Below are 14,597 nucleotides of genomic sequence, written 5' to 3' on the forward strand. Positions count from 1 at the left end.
ATTTGGCATTACTGTATAATTTTCAATAAAAAAAACTTATCATGCATAAAATTGTATTGTATATCTTAAATATATGTTAAAAAAATGTTAAATAAATCATGTAATTAAAATACAAATTATTTAATACTTTCTTTTCAAATTACTGAAAAGTGTAAATGTTCCATAAATGAAATTATACATACCTTAAATCGGGATTCTCTAAAAACTTTAAGAAATCTTACCCATTAAAGAAAGATATTAACTTAACAAAATTAAGCATTAACGTGTATAAATAAAAATTTTAAATATATATAATACATGATAAAAATTTATAGGTAATAAATTTTTATTAAGATATATAAAAAATAATTTCCCATTAAAAATTTATTATTATCTGTATTTGAAAACTAATTTAAAAAAGGAAATTACAAATTTCCAATTCTAGAGAATCTGACTTGCCGAAAATATTTTTTATTTTTGTTGGGTCAAAGATTTGCCTAAAATCTCATGCTCCTATTAGTATTAATAGATCCATCAAACATGACCCAATGGATGACCCGATTCCACCAACAAGGGCTAGTCCCGACAACACATGAACACAGCCCCGTCCAACATCATCAAACCCCTCGAAAGAGGAGGAATGAGAGAGCACACAAACTCAAAAAAACAGAGACACTCACTCACACAACAAGAACAACCCTGTCCTGTTAGAGAGAGAAAGAGAAAGACTCACTTGCGCTATATCGATTTGACGATGATGGGCAGCAACAGAGAGAGAGAAGAAGCCCTCACATTCACAATCCCTTCATCTTCTTCCCATTCTTCACCCATCACTGTATCCGACCAACTTGACAGCTACCTCACAGACCCAAGAAGCGCTTCTGGAAGCTTCCAGAACGACGGCCTTCTCTCCGCCGGCGACTCCTCCGTCGATGCCGACTTCGGATTCTCCCGCCCCGATTTCCGCCAGAGCCCCCTCGTTGGCACCGTTGAGTTCTACGAACGCCATGTTTTCCTCTGCTACAAAAACCCTCGCTTTTGGCCACCCCGCATCGAAGCTGCAGAGTTTGATCGCTTGCCCAGGTTGCTTTATGCTGCTGTTGTTGCAAGGAAGACCCATATGAAGAAGGAGGTGCTAAAAAGCCCTTCACTTTTTTATTCTGTGATGTGAATTTTGGTGTCTCTTTTTTTGTTAGTGAGGTTTTAACTTCATAATTATTATGTGTTTGTTGAGTGCTTATTGTGAAAATGTTGCATCTTGTAATGTTTTCTTTGTAATCATGTGTTGTACTTGTGACATTGGTAGAACCGCTTGACGATTTGTGAGGGGCATGATGGGACTGAGACATCTAATGGGGATGTGTTGATCTTTCCTGACATGATCAGATATAGGTTAGTATAAGTTTTTGTTTTGCAAGTTTTGATTTTTTTTTAATTTTTCTCCCTCTAGATCGTTGTTGTCAACTGGTTTTAGTGAAATTGCAGGAGATTAACGCATTTTGATGTTGAAACATTTGTTGAAGAAGTTCTTGTGAAGGATGGAGAATGGCTTCCCGGAACCCCGGAGGCGTTAAAAGGTTCATTTGTTTTTGTGTGTTCACATGGATCCCGGGATCGCAGGTGCGGGGTTTGTGGACCTGTCTTGGTTAGTAGATTCAGGGAAGAGATTGAATTACATTGTCTTCAAGGTAAAGTATTTGTTAGCCCGTGCTCACACATTGGGGGACATAAGTATGCCGGAAATGTCATTATATTTATATCTGACATGAATGGAGAAGTCACTGGGCACTGGTAAGGAGAATACCTAATGGTTGTTACTATTTCTTCTGCTAACTGAAGTTTTTTATTTATTATTTTGAAGCTGGAAATACCAAAATACCGTTGTTTGTTATGTTGATTATCTAGGTATGGATATGTTACCCCAGATGATGTACCGTTGTTGCTTCAACAGCATATCATAAAAGGGGAGATTGTAGACTCATTATGGAGGTAATTATTTTCCTGTGATGCTTTATTTTCTTTATCATTTTGGAAAGATGGTTGTGTTTCACTTCAAGTTACATCCACTAAAAGACAACAGCTGGGCGATCTCTCTCCCACTGGCTCTTGGCATTTTGAGTGTAGGTGCTAGGCCTGTAGGTTTAGAAGTTGATTTTACATAGTCTGAGTAGACAAAGAAAGGTGAAATTTTAATTATATTTGAAAGAGTTATTGTCATTTGCCAGTCAAAATATCTAGAAAATGGAAATGCAACATTAAAAGAAGAGTCAATTGGCAATATTCTAAGCTTTCTCAGAAATTAGTTTTAATACAATCAACTGATCAAAATTTTTCCACTCCTTGAGGATGGCTGTGTTCTTTGTCCGAAGTTTTACTGCAAATAATAAGACATAGCTTTGTTTTTCAAAAATGGTCTTTTCCCCTATTGGTCTATCTCGTACTGTCAATTGTTTAATGTGTGGTTTTATCTTTTGTTCTGAAAGTCAGAATAATACCTTAATTCAACTTTGGTTTCCATATTTTCAAATTGAGATTATGGTCAGGTAACAAGTGGCATGTTCATACTCTTGATCTGACGGTATGACAGCTTTGCTCCATATGCTTTAAATGGCATCTGTGACCTGCCAGTTCCATTGTTGAATGTTAACCATTTAAACTTTCCATTTACAAGTTCCTCTCATAAAGCTTTTTCTCCGCACCAAGAACTTATCCTACAAATTTAAGTCATTACTAAAATGAAGTATATATGATGGTCAATTCCTCTTGCAATGCTTTTATTTTCTCCACTTCAGAATGTTCAGAAACCCTAGATTCTTTGTACTGGGAAACAATGATCCTTCAGGTGATAGGTTCCCTCTCTTCTGAAATTAGGCTACTAAAATCCTTTACATAGTTAAGATAATAGTTTGTAGCAGGCTGCTGAGTTATGAGAGCTTTAGATCATAGGTCACTGGAACATATGCTGACTTGTGTTCTTTGTTACTCTTTTGAACATTGCCATCAGGGGTCAGATGGGTTTATCAGAAAATGAACAGATTGAAAAGCAAGAACAGAGGCTTCTTCTGGATGACATAAAAAATTTAGTAGCAAGCACTGAAGTGTGTAGATCTCAAGATAATTTTGTTAGCTGCTGCAACACTGCAGTGTCTAGATCTCAAGACAATTTAGCGAGCTGCTGCCAATCAAATGGTGTGAGCTGCTGCCAAGAGAATAGAAACTCTTCCTTCTCTCAGAATCATGTATTAAAGATAAAGGACCCTGATATTGTTGAGACGGAGGCAAAGCTCTTAGCTGATAATAAGAGCAGCGAGACTCTGATTTCTCGGATCAATAGTGGCAAAGGGGCTTCACGCAAGTTTCATTCCCTGACAACATGGCTTGACGGCTGGGAGCAAGAAGATACTTATGCTGCTCTTGCTGTTGTATGTGCTGCTGTGTCAGTCGCCATTGCCTATAACTGCTACAAACAATTGAGATAAGAGGCTGTGTGATTTAGCGGTTCAGATAACTTAAGCTTCACTATATCCATATATTAGCCTCATGTTTTCAGATGCTAGTGTAGTTCTTTAGATCAGTCCTTACTGGACATGCAGGGAATTGAGTGGGAGTTCAGTCTTTAGTCTGGATGTGTGTTCTTTACTACTTGAAAAATATTATTGGCCGAGGCCAGTTAGCTTATTTTGTACATATAAGAAACCTTAGCCTCAGAATATTCAAATTAAATACTAACAGTTTGTTTAGGTAGAATTGGATTTTGTAACCTTTCTCAATTAAATGTAAAGTTTTGGTGTTTCTCAATCTTGCTAGTTAATCCTAGACCTAAATGCAACTTGCTTGGCAACCCTAGTTTCACCTAAAACGTGATTGATAAATAAATTTCCTAATATAATATGAAGTTGCGTAAAGATGTTCAGGCTAATTCTAGGTCCTGGTTGTCTCAAGGGAAAGAGAGTGCGTGAATATTTCTGATAAATGGAGTTGTAGGTCATTACATGATGGCTTAACCATCCTAGGCTAATATTAATATCTTTGGTAAAACTAAGTTTTGTTGCAGGATATTATAGAACCCATCAACTTGAGGAAAAACGTTTTTTCTAACTGCTTTAGTAAGCTGATGAATGGAATGTTAGTTCCATGCATGATCTGTGTGGCAGACGCAGTTCTGAGCACTTCTGCATTTTGTATGAATTGTATTAATTCCAACATCGAACAAATGTATTATGCTCATCATTCCGAGGTAATTATAGAATTAGATTAGAAGTTCTTTCGTGAAAGCATCAACTTGATGCAAATGTTTGATATTACACTCAATAACTTGTATAACCAACATAAAGAACAAGAATTATGAGTAGGATGATAACATTTGATATGACATCCAATAACTGAATATAACTAACATATAGAACAAGAATTATGACCCTCCTACTTGAAATGGATTATGTAATACTCAACAGTTAAACATGGCTCTATCGAAAGAGTGTATTCCGGATTCTCCGGGTTTTATGACCATGAGCTACAAGATCATTAGTCAGTTAGTTAGGCCATTCTGAATTTCCAGTTTGTGGAACTCAGTTTCTATAGTCTTGGCTATTTTGGCATCATCTGGGTCTGGCTCTGGTAACTCTACATGGAAAGAACCACGTCTAATTTGTGATATGGACTCCAATAATATAACTTGCTGTGTGATATAATTATAGAGTTGTTGATGGAAGACATGATCAAAGGAGAAACAATTTTCAGTATTTCCAGCTGCATAATCTTGGGGTAACCTGGAATCCTCCTTTCTGCAAAAATGCGGGAGGGATGCATAGTCCATAACCTGTTCACAATTTTAAAAAGCACTGTCTAGTAAGAATGGATGAATTCAATTTGGCAGTACTAAGTTTCAAGTATCCATGACAGAGATTATTAACAAAAAGTATAAAAAAGATGGGGAAATATGGAAGCTTCGTGATATGCAGGGACTCTATAATGGAGAGGTAGTAAACCACATTGATCTAAGGGGCAAAATCCAACTGCTGCACTTAATTTTATTAAGAATTAGACTATTCATTCAACGTTTTCTATAACATTAATTTTTCTCTCTATCTCCCTCTATTACATTAACTATCTTATCTCTCTTTATTGTACAAAAAGATTGTATAAATTTAATTTCTCTTTTATTAATGTGACTTTAGTTTAGTCAAGAGAACAAAGAGGCAACCTCATATATATAGGGTGTATAATATGAGGGGTCAAGGTTATAGTTGAAAGTAAAGCTAATTCTACCTTCAGTAATTCCTCCATCCCACAACCTTTCAGCACGTGGACCTTCCTTCTTGTTCTTTCTTGCAAAAGAGGCTTTACAACCTGTCATTTGTTGTTAAAGTAATAGCTAAGAGGAGCTTAGCTATAAATATCATGATTTTGAATTATGCATATGATAATGAAGTAAAAAGTCCGAACTCCTCAAACATTAACATAGACACAAACCTTCCAACATGCTGAGAATACATACGGAGCATTAACGATATAATATGCGTCTGTTTTTTCTGGGTAGTTCAAGTCGTCAATTGTAGATATAGAAGTCAAAAGCTGAAGGTGAACAAACAGAGTGTGTCAACTCCTCAACTTGGAAAGCATCTAGTGCGTGGAGGGGGTAAAAAAATTGTGATAAATCCCCTATCAAGGAACTCCCATATGATTCAAAATAGCTCCTAAGATTGTAAACATTGATCGCTTTAATCTGTAGTGTTTTAAATTATCATTTAGTCTCTGAATTCAATCATTTTAGTCTTTAACGCAACTGAAAAATAAGGTGTAACTATATCTAAAGTGAATAACTTTTTTCAAAATCGAAGACTAAGGGTATGTTAACTCTTTAAAAGTACAAACAAACATACCCTAAATAAAGATTTAAAAATGTCAAGACTAATGTGATTGATACTAACAATTATAGGGACTAATATAAAAGTATATTAAAAGATAATGGAATTTTCTAAGTAGCAGGCATACCCTCAATTGTTTTAGTGCTGATAGTTTTAAACCAGTCATGTCCAAGACTTTTACACAGGTGCCAATGTATCGTCCATGAGTCTTGGTAGCCGTTGGCTACAATGAAAAATCCAAATAAGCGAGCAGCGGATCAGAGAATTTATGAGGAAAAAAATCCAGGAACTCACCAAAATCACCCGATCCCGATATTCATTCATTTGGATATGTGACTGTATATAGTATTTGTCCTGAACGAAAATTTGGCAATTTAGAATATAATTGTAATGATTGGATTATGATGGCTTAGAGATGAGGTCCTTACAAACTCTTCATGTAATGTGCTGAGTCCAACCCCAACAGCAATGACAGGTAGACCCTGCCATTATTCAACCAAAAATAAAATAAATTAGCAATCACGTATGTTATATGTAAAAGATGACCTCTTCTTGATCATCTTCGATTTGTATGTAAGAGATTATATCTTTATTGATCATCTGCAATGCTTATACAGTCAAATAAATAGGCCATTCCATCTCTTTGTAGTTAATAACATCATTCATACTGGCTAAAGGCAGGGAAGAAACATGAGGAAGAAGGAATACAAAATAAATTTATGCCTGAAATCAAAACTTTTATTAGATCTATCCAAACCATAGAATACCTCCTTTGAAACACCAGACATTCCTGTGAGTTGAGAATCTCGCAAACCTCTGTACAAATCAGGGGGGATTGGCTTCTGCTTTAAAAACAAAAGGAGAAAATTTCAACAATGAAGAACATTTATGATATGAATTCACGATGATCAAGAAATATACTAGACATCTATTTGATGCTCAAAGAATGATGCATAGATTTGAATAAGAATAAGGAAGCATGTCAAATAACTCCAGTGACCATTTAAATTTCATTTTACTGGCTTAACCCAAACCTCTCATATCAGCAATAACAAGGTTCCTATATTTTAGGCAATGCCGTGCATCCTTATCTCAATACATAACATTTTGAGGTAAAAAATAAATTTTAAAAAAATCTTGGTTGATGGGACTAAAAAAAATTATCCATCTACACAACAGATGAAGGTGACAGTCCTCAATTATGTAAGTTGTTTATCCATAATAGGAAGGAATCAGGATAGTTTAAAATGCATATGCTGTTCCAAAATCAATATTATTTCAATGCTAATATGAAAAGTAAAGGAACTCACCGCTAAGACATTGTCAATCTCATTTTCCACCCTCCATTGTAAGCAATCAATTAACTGTGATAGTTTAAACCGTTAGCAAAGTGTGTACATCCAAAGATAAAGAATCAAGAATGGTTCTACAAGCAATCAACTTGGGAAATTTTCCAACAAGAAGCTTTTACAGCTCACATTCTAACCATTTTATGCGCTTTGGCAACATTCCCGTCCCTTGCTTTGAGAAACCGAACTAGTGTTTCAGTTGGATAACCCTGGTGCATGTTCTGAAACACAAAAAGAGGAAATATTCATGATGATTGTAGCAAAAAGAACACAAAGAACTAAAACAATTTTCTCACTGGTTAACACATTATGTAGCAATGATAGGCTAATATAGTACGACCAAATTTAGAGATTTACTAAATATAAGAGAAAAATGCTGACAAAATACATGAACCACACTACAACTTCTCGTTTATTCAATGATTCTTAACTACGCCCGAAGTGAAAGTCTTTGTCGGGACAAATTTTCTCTTCATGATGACTAATCAAAAATCAAATTAACACAAAGGAATATTTCCGTAGTATTCTGTTCTGATAAAATTGATCATTTATAGTCTCTTTGTTAGTTATATAACAAAGGGACGAAAGCAACATATATATATGGACATGTTTGTTTTGTCAGATTGCAAAGTTTTCACCTCTCTGCTTCCGATCCTTCTACTTTCACTTGCTTCAAGCAAGGCTTTATATTCCTACATGATCACTAAAATCCGGGATACATCTACTGCAATCATTATGTCAGCTTCTGATTCTAAACTACATAAAATATACTTTTTGGGTTTAGAAGTTGAAATGTACCAACTAAAATTTTGTGATACGTATAAAAGTTATGGTGATTTTGTTTATTCAAGATGAGTAGATACAAATATAACCATGTTCCATGTTATTGATCATCAACTTATGACTTCTACTTATTATTTTTGTCATTATCCTTCTCAACACCTGAGATCAAGCAAACTATAAGACTGAAGAACCTAACCTGGAATGTATTTTTCTGTTGCTCATCCACTGCACCAAAAGAGGGGAAAGTTGTTTAGCAAGAAAGCAGTTGAAGAGATTTGTCAATAACAAATCAATAGGGATCATAAAAGAACAGAAGAATGCTCACAGTTTTCCATAAGGGACTGCAACTGCTTGATTGCCTCCTCATTACTAATACCCATGTTATCTCTGTGATAACACAAGATTGAAAACTAACAAGCTGAGAAATTTTCAATAAAATCCGTATGAGTTTTGAACAATGATCCCTTCAACTCCTTAAGCTATTGCCCACAAAAATTATACTAGTTCACCAATAGCGGGTGGAACACAGAAAGGTAGAGGGTACCCTTTTTGTAGAGAATCTAGCTTTGTTTTGTCCACTTCACATTGCATGCAACTTTTTTGGACTTTGTTGCAACTTCCCTGCGAATTTTGAACAGTGGTCATCATTAGAAAGGAAAATAAAGTAGTATTAGGACTTTGGGAGCTCATTTATATAATTAATAGCTTAATATATGGGCAACAAGTAATATAAAACGTTAATTGCAGCAGCATATATTGTACATATACGGAGATGAGGAAGTTTCACTTTAAAAATGAAAGTTTTAATATTCTAAGTATGCAATTGGCAATTGTTTTCCGAATCTTTAAAAATTATAAAAGAATGTGGATTAAATGAATTTCAAAATACCCGTTTCCTAAATTATGAAGACACATCTAGTGCGTGATTTTCAGTAGATAAAAGATAAACTTATTCCTTTTGCTTAAAGATTTCGGTGGCCAACAATAGAGATGCTGGTTGATAGAGGATTACATTAAGAAAGAAAAGAAGAGCATCGCAGAAGTCAGAAAATTATAGATAATGCCAAATGACATGTTTTTCCATGTTAAGGATCGATGCCGTAATAAATCACAGTTGTTTAGTTAATTTGTTTAAGAAAGGAGATTCACCTCATTTAAATATTTAATGAAAAGATGTGGTGTGACAGCCAAAAGAACAACACCAGAAAATGTACATTTGTCTGTTATAACACATGTCAATTAATTAAACTATACATTTACCCAGATAAAACGGAAAAAGCATCCAATAAATGAACATAACTCATGCGAACGAAAGAAAGAAAGAAATCGAAGATAAAGAGACTGAATTTCAATGGATCATGGTTCCAATATTTTGAATGAGTAATATGGTTAAGACATACCACGCAACAATTATACCATGGAATTCATAGTAAAGTTTAGAATATTTATACTTCCACTTAATTGGAAGGCTTATTGTATCTATTATTGATATATTGATTACATAATACTGATAATGAGGTTTAAACACGTTACCTCTTGCATCCTATATATGTCCCTCACTACGAGCTCAATTTTAATGGCTTCATTGTATCTACTATTGTCATACATGACCATTCAAAATGGAATTAGGGAAGAAAAGTAAAACAGAAAGTTAAGGGAGAAAAAAATAAGTCTTATTTAGTAACTTTTTTTTTATTATCATTATTTAGTAACATTTGATATATTATATTATTTACTAACGAAACACTGTTATGTTATACTCAATAATCCCATCACTAGTTGTGTGATGTTGAGAAAATGGAGCTTCCATTGAACTCATCTGAGGTGAAGGCATAATCCACGTACATGACCACCTTTGAGGTTTCCTCAGAATAATAATATTCACATTGCACCAAGTTGATTCCAAAGCATAGGAGCATGGCCAAAAATGGGGTGAATCTGCTTCCCATGTTTCTTCCTTGTGCTAACATTTTCTTTCCTCTTTGCTTTTTGTTTTGTCTGTGATGTACATAATTTATGTAGTGTGTGTATATGTCACTGAGACACACGTCACACATCAAAGCTCAACAATGAATATCATATGCTGTTTTCGTATTAATTTGAGATTTGGATTTATTGTATCCCTAAGTACTATTTAAGGCTTTTAATAAATACTTATATATGGTAAAAAAAGTTGGGGACAAGGTGAAATGCTTAACTTCAGAGAGATTAAGGTATAAGGAATAGAATCATGTGCTGAAAATATCTGTTCGTACGTGCATGGAAATTGTATAATTTTGATGAGTGCGTGAAGGATATTAAAAAATTTATAATATTCGCCACCGTATACACTTCACAGTATCTGATACGGATCGGCAGATAAAATATTGATGGTTCTTTATTGCTTTCGGTTCCTCAAAACTATGATGCCTGAATTCACTAAGCTGATTCTTTACTAATAATAATCTTTAATTTAAAGTTTTTTAATGGATACTGCATAGCAATTCTTGAATAAGCTTAATAATATTTATTAAGATTTGACAAATAAACTTTTCTTTTATGATTAATCGGGTGAATTTATGAAAATTTAACTTGGCACTAGCTCTTATAGCATGATCTAAGCAACACATTTAAGATTTTTTTCAGAAATTATGTCAACTAAGAAACGGGAAAATGTCTGCATTAATTAGGTCCAGATTTCTGAGTCACATCCCTAGTAACTACATATATAAGCATAGTGCTGATGCACAGCCAATAATGAGGACAAACTATGATTTACAGACGTGATATTTGACTAGAGATTCAGAGAAAACCCAGCCTCACTAGACTACAGGGAAATTAGGTACATAGATGTAACATAGAGAATATCCAACAATTTTAAATAAATTTGCATCTGATCTCAGACAGTGAAATACTCCTTGATGGCTTCCAGCACCTTGTTTGCTACTTCTGGACCAAACAACCTTGGAAAGCTTGATCCTAGATCAATCTCGATAGTCTTGTTTCTAATGAGACCATCCCTTTTTTTAAGATAAGCTCTTTCTGCCTCTCCTACTTCTCTCTTGGCACAAGCACAATGATCCAACCAGATCCCCAACACTTGCTTTGAAATGTGGTTCAAGTGGTTCCTGATGATCTCCTCCATGCGTTCCCCTCCGCCGTTTTCAGTCTGAATTCGAACCATTATGGCTGTAGGGGAGGCAACAGTGCGGATGTAAAGGGAAGAAGAGAAGTAAGGTTGAATCTCTGGAACTCTCTCCAGAGCTTGCCTATGCGTATCCAATTGAGTTTCTTCATAGAAAGTTTTGAGGTCATCAGGCCAAAGTACAAGGTCTTTTCGGGGTGGCAAATCAAGAATGAGAACTAGCATGGTTGGACTACTTCGAATCATTTCAAACACAAAATTTGGTGAATCAGTTGAAGTGTTCAGATAGCCTGAGAGACTTGTTATATCTAAGGACCCTCCTGTTGGTAGATCAGAATGCACCCAGCTTCCCAATACAAAATCTATCTGAGACAAAGACAAACAAGGATCAAATTCAGAACAAAGGATATAAATGTAATTATTTTTCTTCCGTACAGATAAAATCGTTGGAAGGGTGGAGAAAATTAGATGCTAGGACTTTAGCATTAGCCATATGCAGATAGAATAAGTTAATAAATGTAGAAATAATAACACAAGGTCAACAATTAGATGCTAGGACCTTAGCATTAGCCATATCCAACACTGAAGTTGAAGATGCCCTCAAAATACTGATCTTCTCTATTTAAGAAAGATAAGTAGTACATCATTATTGTCAATCAACACTTAGGCTGCAACTAATCAAAGAACAAATTCAGCCATCTTAGATAGCCTAGAAGTTGGCACCCATTAACTAAGCTGACAGTGCCATTCATATTCAAGCACAGAAAAGGACAAAAATCCAACCATGCTCATTTGCTCCAGTATCTAATCCGACATTGTAGATTGAGTACCTAATTCCCAGCCCATTATTATACAAATACAAAGGACAAAAATTTAACAAAATAAAATTTCAAAAAGCCATCAGCCACTCAAAAATAAGTCAAATAGAAAAAAATATACATGCAAAGGACAAAAAATCAACAAAAAAGAGAGACAAGAAATTGACAAGAGAACATGAATAATTTGGGAGCTAGAAGAGACTAGGGAGAAATTGAAAATTTAGAATTGAAATTAATGATTTTGAGAGCAGAAAGCAGAAGGGAAATTACCGGGGAGTTAGTGTGGCCTGCTCTAATATGCAGGGAAGCTTGTGCAGAACCACTCTGGCTTTGGTAATGCTGAATATGAGGGGGAAGTGAGCAAGGAAGGAGCTGAGAGTTAAAGCGGTTCTCAAGTGTTGAAACAAGATCAACCATGAGGTTCTTGTGGGCCCCTGAAACAAAGGGAAACTCCAAGAATTTGGTGCGGCCATGGTTGTTGTGTGTATCTTCCATGAGAGAGCAAGACACAGATGAAGCAGAGAATTTAAGGCTTAAAGAGGAAGTAGAGAAAGGTGTAGAAAAAGAAGAAGAAGAAGAAGATAAGAGAGAGAGTGGTGAATATAGGAAATGGTTACAGATCATCACTTCCATCAGCTCCAACAATTCCACAACTCTGTTACATATTACATGTCACCAATTTATGTTTATGATGATGCCTTTCTCCCTCACCCTTCACTACACCTTCACTTCTTTTTTATTTTTACCTCCAAATAAATTCCATTCTAATCTCTCTTTAAAAACTAAATTTTAAAAACCAACAAATCATATGTAAAATTTTGTTTTAACTTTTTTTAATTTGACAAAGAGAATCACGTAGCAAACATATTCTGTTCTCAGATAATAAAAGCTTAAATTATGTGTCTAAATTATTAAAACTTTTTATGTAATTAGGTCTTTTATATTCTTGAGTCGGATTTGCATTTAAATTTTAATATAGTATAATAATAAAGAATTTTAAGTTTAAAAATAAAAGACACGAAATCTAGCTTTTTATCAAAATAAGTTTTTATAAAAATTGTAATCTCATTCACTTAATAAATGATTAAGGTTTAATTTTAATAAAATTCTTAATAAATATTTATAGAAATAACAAATTAAATAATAAAATAGATAAATTTCTTATAAGTAAATGTTATTTTATATTATATTTTTTTTAATTTTATTATTTAATTATTCATATAAATTATTTTCAATTTGTTCAAATGATTTTATTAATTTTTATAAAAAAATTATTCATAATTTCGTATAAATTAAAAGTAAATAAATTTGATATTAAAAAAAATTTTAACAACACACTTTTTATTATTATTTAAAATTTGAATACCAAAATAATATACAAAATAAATATTAATTTCGAAGTAAAAAAATGAGAATAAATTGTGTTTATAGTTAACAGGGTTCACCTATTTTGTGATACTAAAGCAACTAGGCCCAACACACACGAAATCTTTCTACTTTTCCGATGAAAGTGGAAGTGGCCCATTCAAACCTATGACTGATCCATTTACGCCTTTTTATTTAGTTGGGCCCAATTGTCATAATTCTTTAAAAATCACAATCACTACGATATTTGCATTTCAGAAGAAACACTATTCCTTAAACTTATATTCATTTGAATAACAATTTTAATGTCGATTTTCATATCTTAACATATACATTTAAATATATTAATCATAGTTTAATCCATGATTTGAATAACATGACTCGATATGGTTTGACTTGTCATGTGATAATTCGTAAATGACTTTAAATTTTACGATGCATGAATTTGATTTCACTAATATGTATTTTGCAAAAAATCAACATTTCACATTGCATTTAATTATTTCTTATAAAATATATTAAAAAAATATAAAATTTTTATAATTCAATACACATCAATTCATAATTCAAAATTTAACTTGACGAGTGAGAATTTAAACTGTGATTAGGGAACTTTGATTTAACACATTACGAGTTTGCGAAAATTAACTGGACAAATCAGAATTTGAATTGTAATTCAATAACTTAATGCATTTGCAACAGTGTGATTATGTGTAAGAAAGTGAAATTTTGTTCTTTAAAAGGTTGAACTCATAGGATGCTCTCAACATGTTTAGAAAACTGACAAAACATGTGAACATTAATATGTTTTCAAATGTAACGTCTGATTGTGATAAATGAGAAATCACACACTGCACGTGACACCCACATGCATGGTTTGGTTAGGTTATTACATTATAATATAACTCATTAAATTAACAATTAATGTATCCACCACCATTTTTTTTATATTTTCTAGTGTATATACATGATCCTTTAATTTTGATATAGTTTTTACTTTTAATCGAAAATAATTTAAATTTGTTTAATTTTTATTCTCTTTATTGTAGAAAAGATTGTACAAATATACATTTAAATATAATTTAATGTTCTTAAGACTAATGCTTAATTTCAGTTATAAGTAGTACGGAAAATGTTGACGATATTTTTGGTTAGTAATAAGGAAATTGACTAAACGAAGCGTTCATATTAAAAAGGCAAAGCAATCATTTTTGTGTGACAATTGCACGGTTTGCACTTCATTGTTCATCTTTTAATAATGCCTTTGAATTTTTAACTCAAAGTTGGAAAATATGGGAAAGATAAGATTTCT

At 33.4% G+C, this 14,597-nt stretch overlaps 3 protein-coding genes across 12 annotated transcripts; 1 reads left to right on the forward strand and 2 right to left on the reverse strand.

The window, feature by feature from the left end:
• The first annotated feature begins 629 nt into the window (after positions 1 to 629).
• LOC113846663 lies at positions 630 to 3,784 on the forward strand. Of its 2 annotated transcripts, XM_027475161.1 has the most exons (6): positions 639 to 1,111; positions 1,286 to 1,371; positions 1,465 to 1,770; positions 1,885 to 1,968; positions 2,984 to 3,079; positions 3,131 to 3,784. In XM_027475161.1, the coding sequence occupies exons 1-6, from the start codon at positions 734 to 736 to the stop codon at positions 3,456 to 3,458; spliced, it is 1,278 nt and encodes a 425-aa protein (XP_027330962.1). In that variant the 5' UTR covers positions 639 to 733; the 3' UTR covers positions 3,459 to 3,784. The 2 variants fall into 2 exon arrangements, with proteins under 2 accessions (XP_027330961.1, XP_027330962.1); XM_027475160.1 differs by having other exon boundaries at positions 630 to 1,111; positions 2,984 to 3,784.
• Positions 3,785 to 4,343: 559 nt separating this feature from the next.
• Positions 4,344 to 9,951, reverse strand: LOC113846664 (SEC14 cytosolic factor-like). Of its 9 annotated transcripts, none has more exons than XM_027475163.1 (11): positions 9,756 to 9,951; positions 9,512 to 9,576; positions 7,333 to 7,416; positions 7,157 to 7,210; positions 6,614 to 6,688; positions 6,275 to 6,328; positions 6,141 to 6,200; positions 5,974 to 6,069; positions 5,452 to 5,553; positions 5,248 to 5,328; positions 4,344 to 4,798 (listed from the first exon to the last, which is right to left on the reverse strand). In XM_027475163.1, exons 1-11 carry the CDS (start codon positions 9,946 to 9,948, stop codon positions 4,508 to 4,510), a joined length of 1,155 nt encoding a protein of 384 aa, XP_027330964.1. In that variant the 5' UTR covers positions 9,949 to 9,951; the 3' UTR covers positions 4,344 to 4,507. The 9 variants fall into 9 exon arrangements, with proteins under 9 accessions (XP_027330964.1, XP_027330965.1, XP_027330963.1 ...); XM_027475164.1 differs by having other exon boundaries at positions 6,189 to 6,200; positions 6,614 to 6,691; XM_027475162.1 differs by having other exon boundaries at positions 6,614 to 6,691.
• Positions 9,952 to 10,614: 663 nt separating this feature from the next.
• Positions 10,615 to 12,669, reverse strand: LOC113847072 (red chlorophyll catabolite reductase, chloroplastic). Its single transcript, XM_027475927.1, has 2 exons — positions 12,191 to 12,669; positions 10,615 to 11,468 (listed from the first exon to the last, which is right to left on the reverse strand). The coding sequence occupies exons 1-2, from the start codon at positions 12,551 to 12,553 to the stop codon at positions 10,857 to 10,859; spliced, it is 975 nt and encodes a 324-aa protein (XP_027331728.1). The 5' UTR covers positions 12,554 to 12,669; the 3' UTR covers positions 10,615 to 10,856.
• Positions 12,670 to 14,597: the final 1,928 nt, after the last annotated feature.

The sequence above is a fragment of the Abrus precatorius genome, unplaced genomic scaffold (assembly GCF_003935025.1).
Source record: "Abrus precatorius isolate BTA unplaced genomic scaffold, Abrus_2018 Scaffold8, whole genome shotgun sequence".
NCBI classification, from domain to species: Eukaryota; Viridiplantae; Streptophyta; class Magnoliopsida; order Fabales; family Fabaceae; genus Abrus; species Abrus precatorius.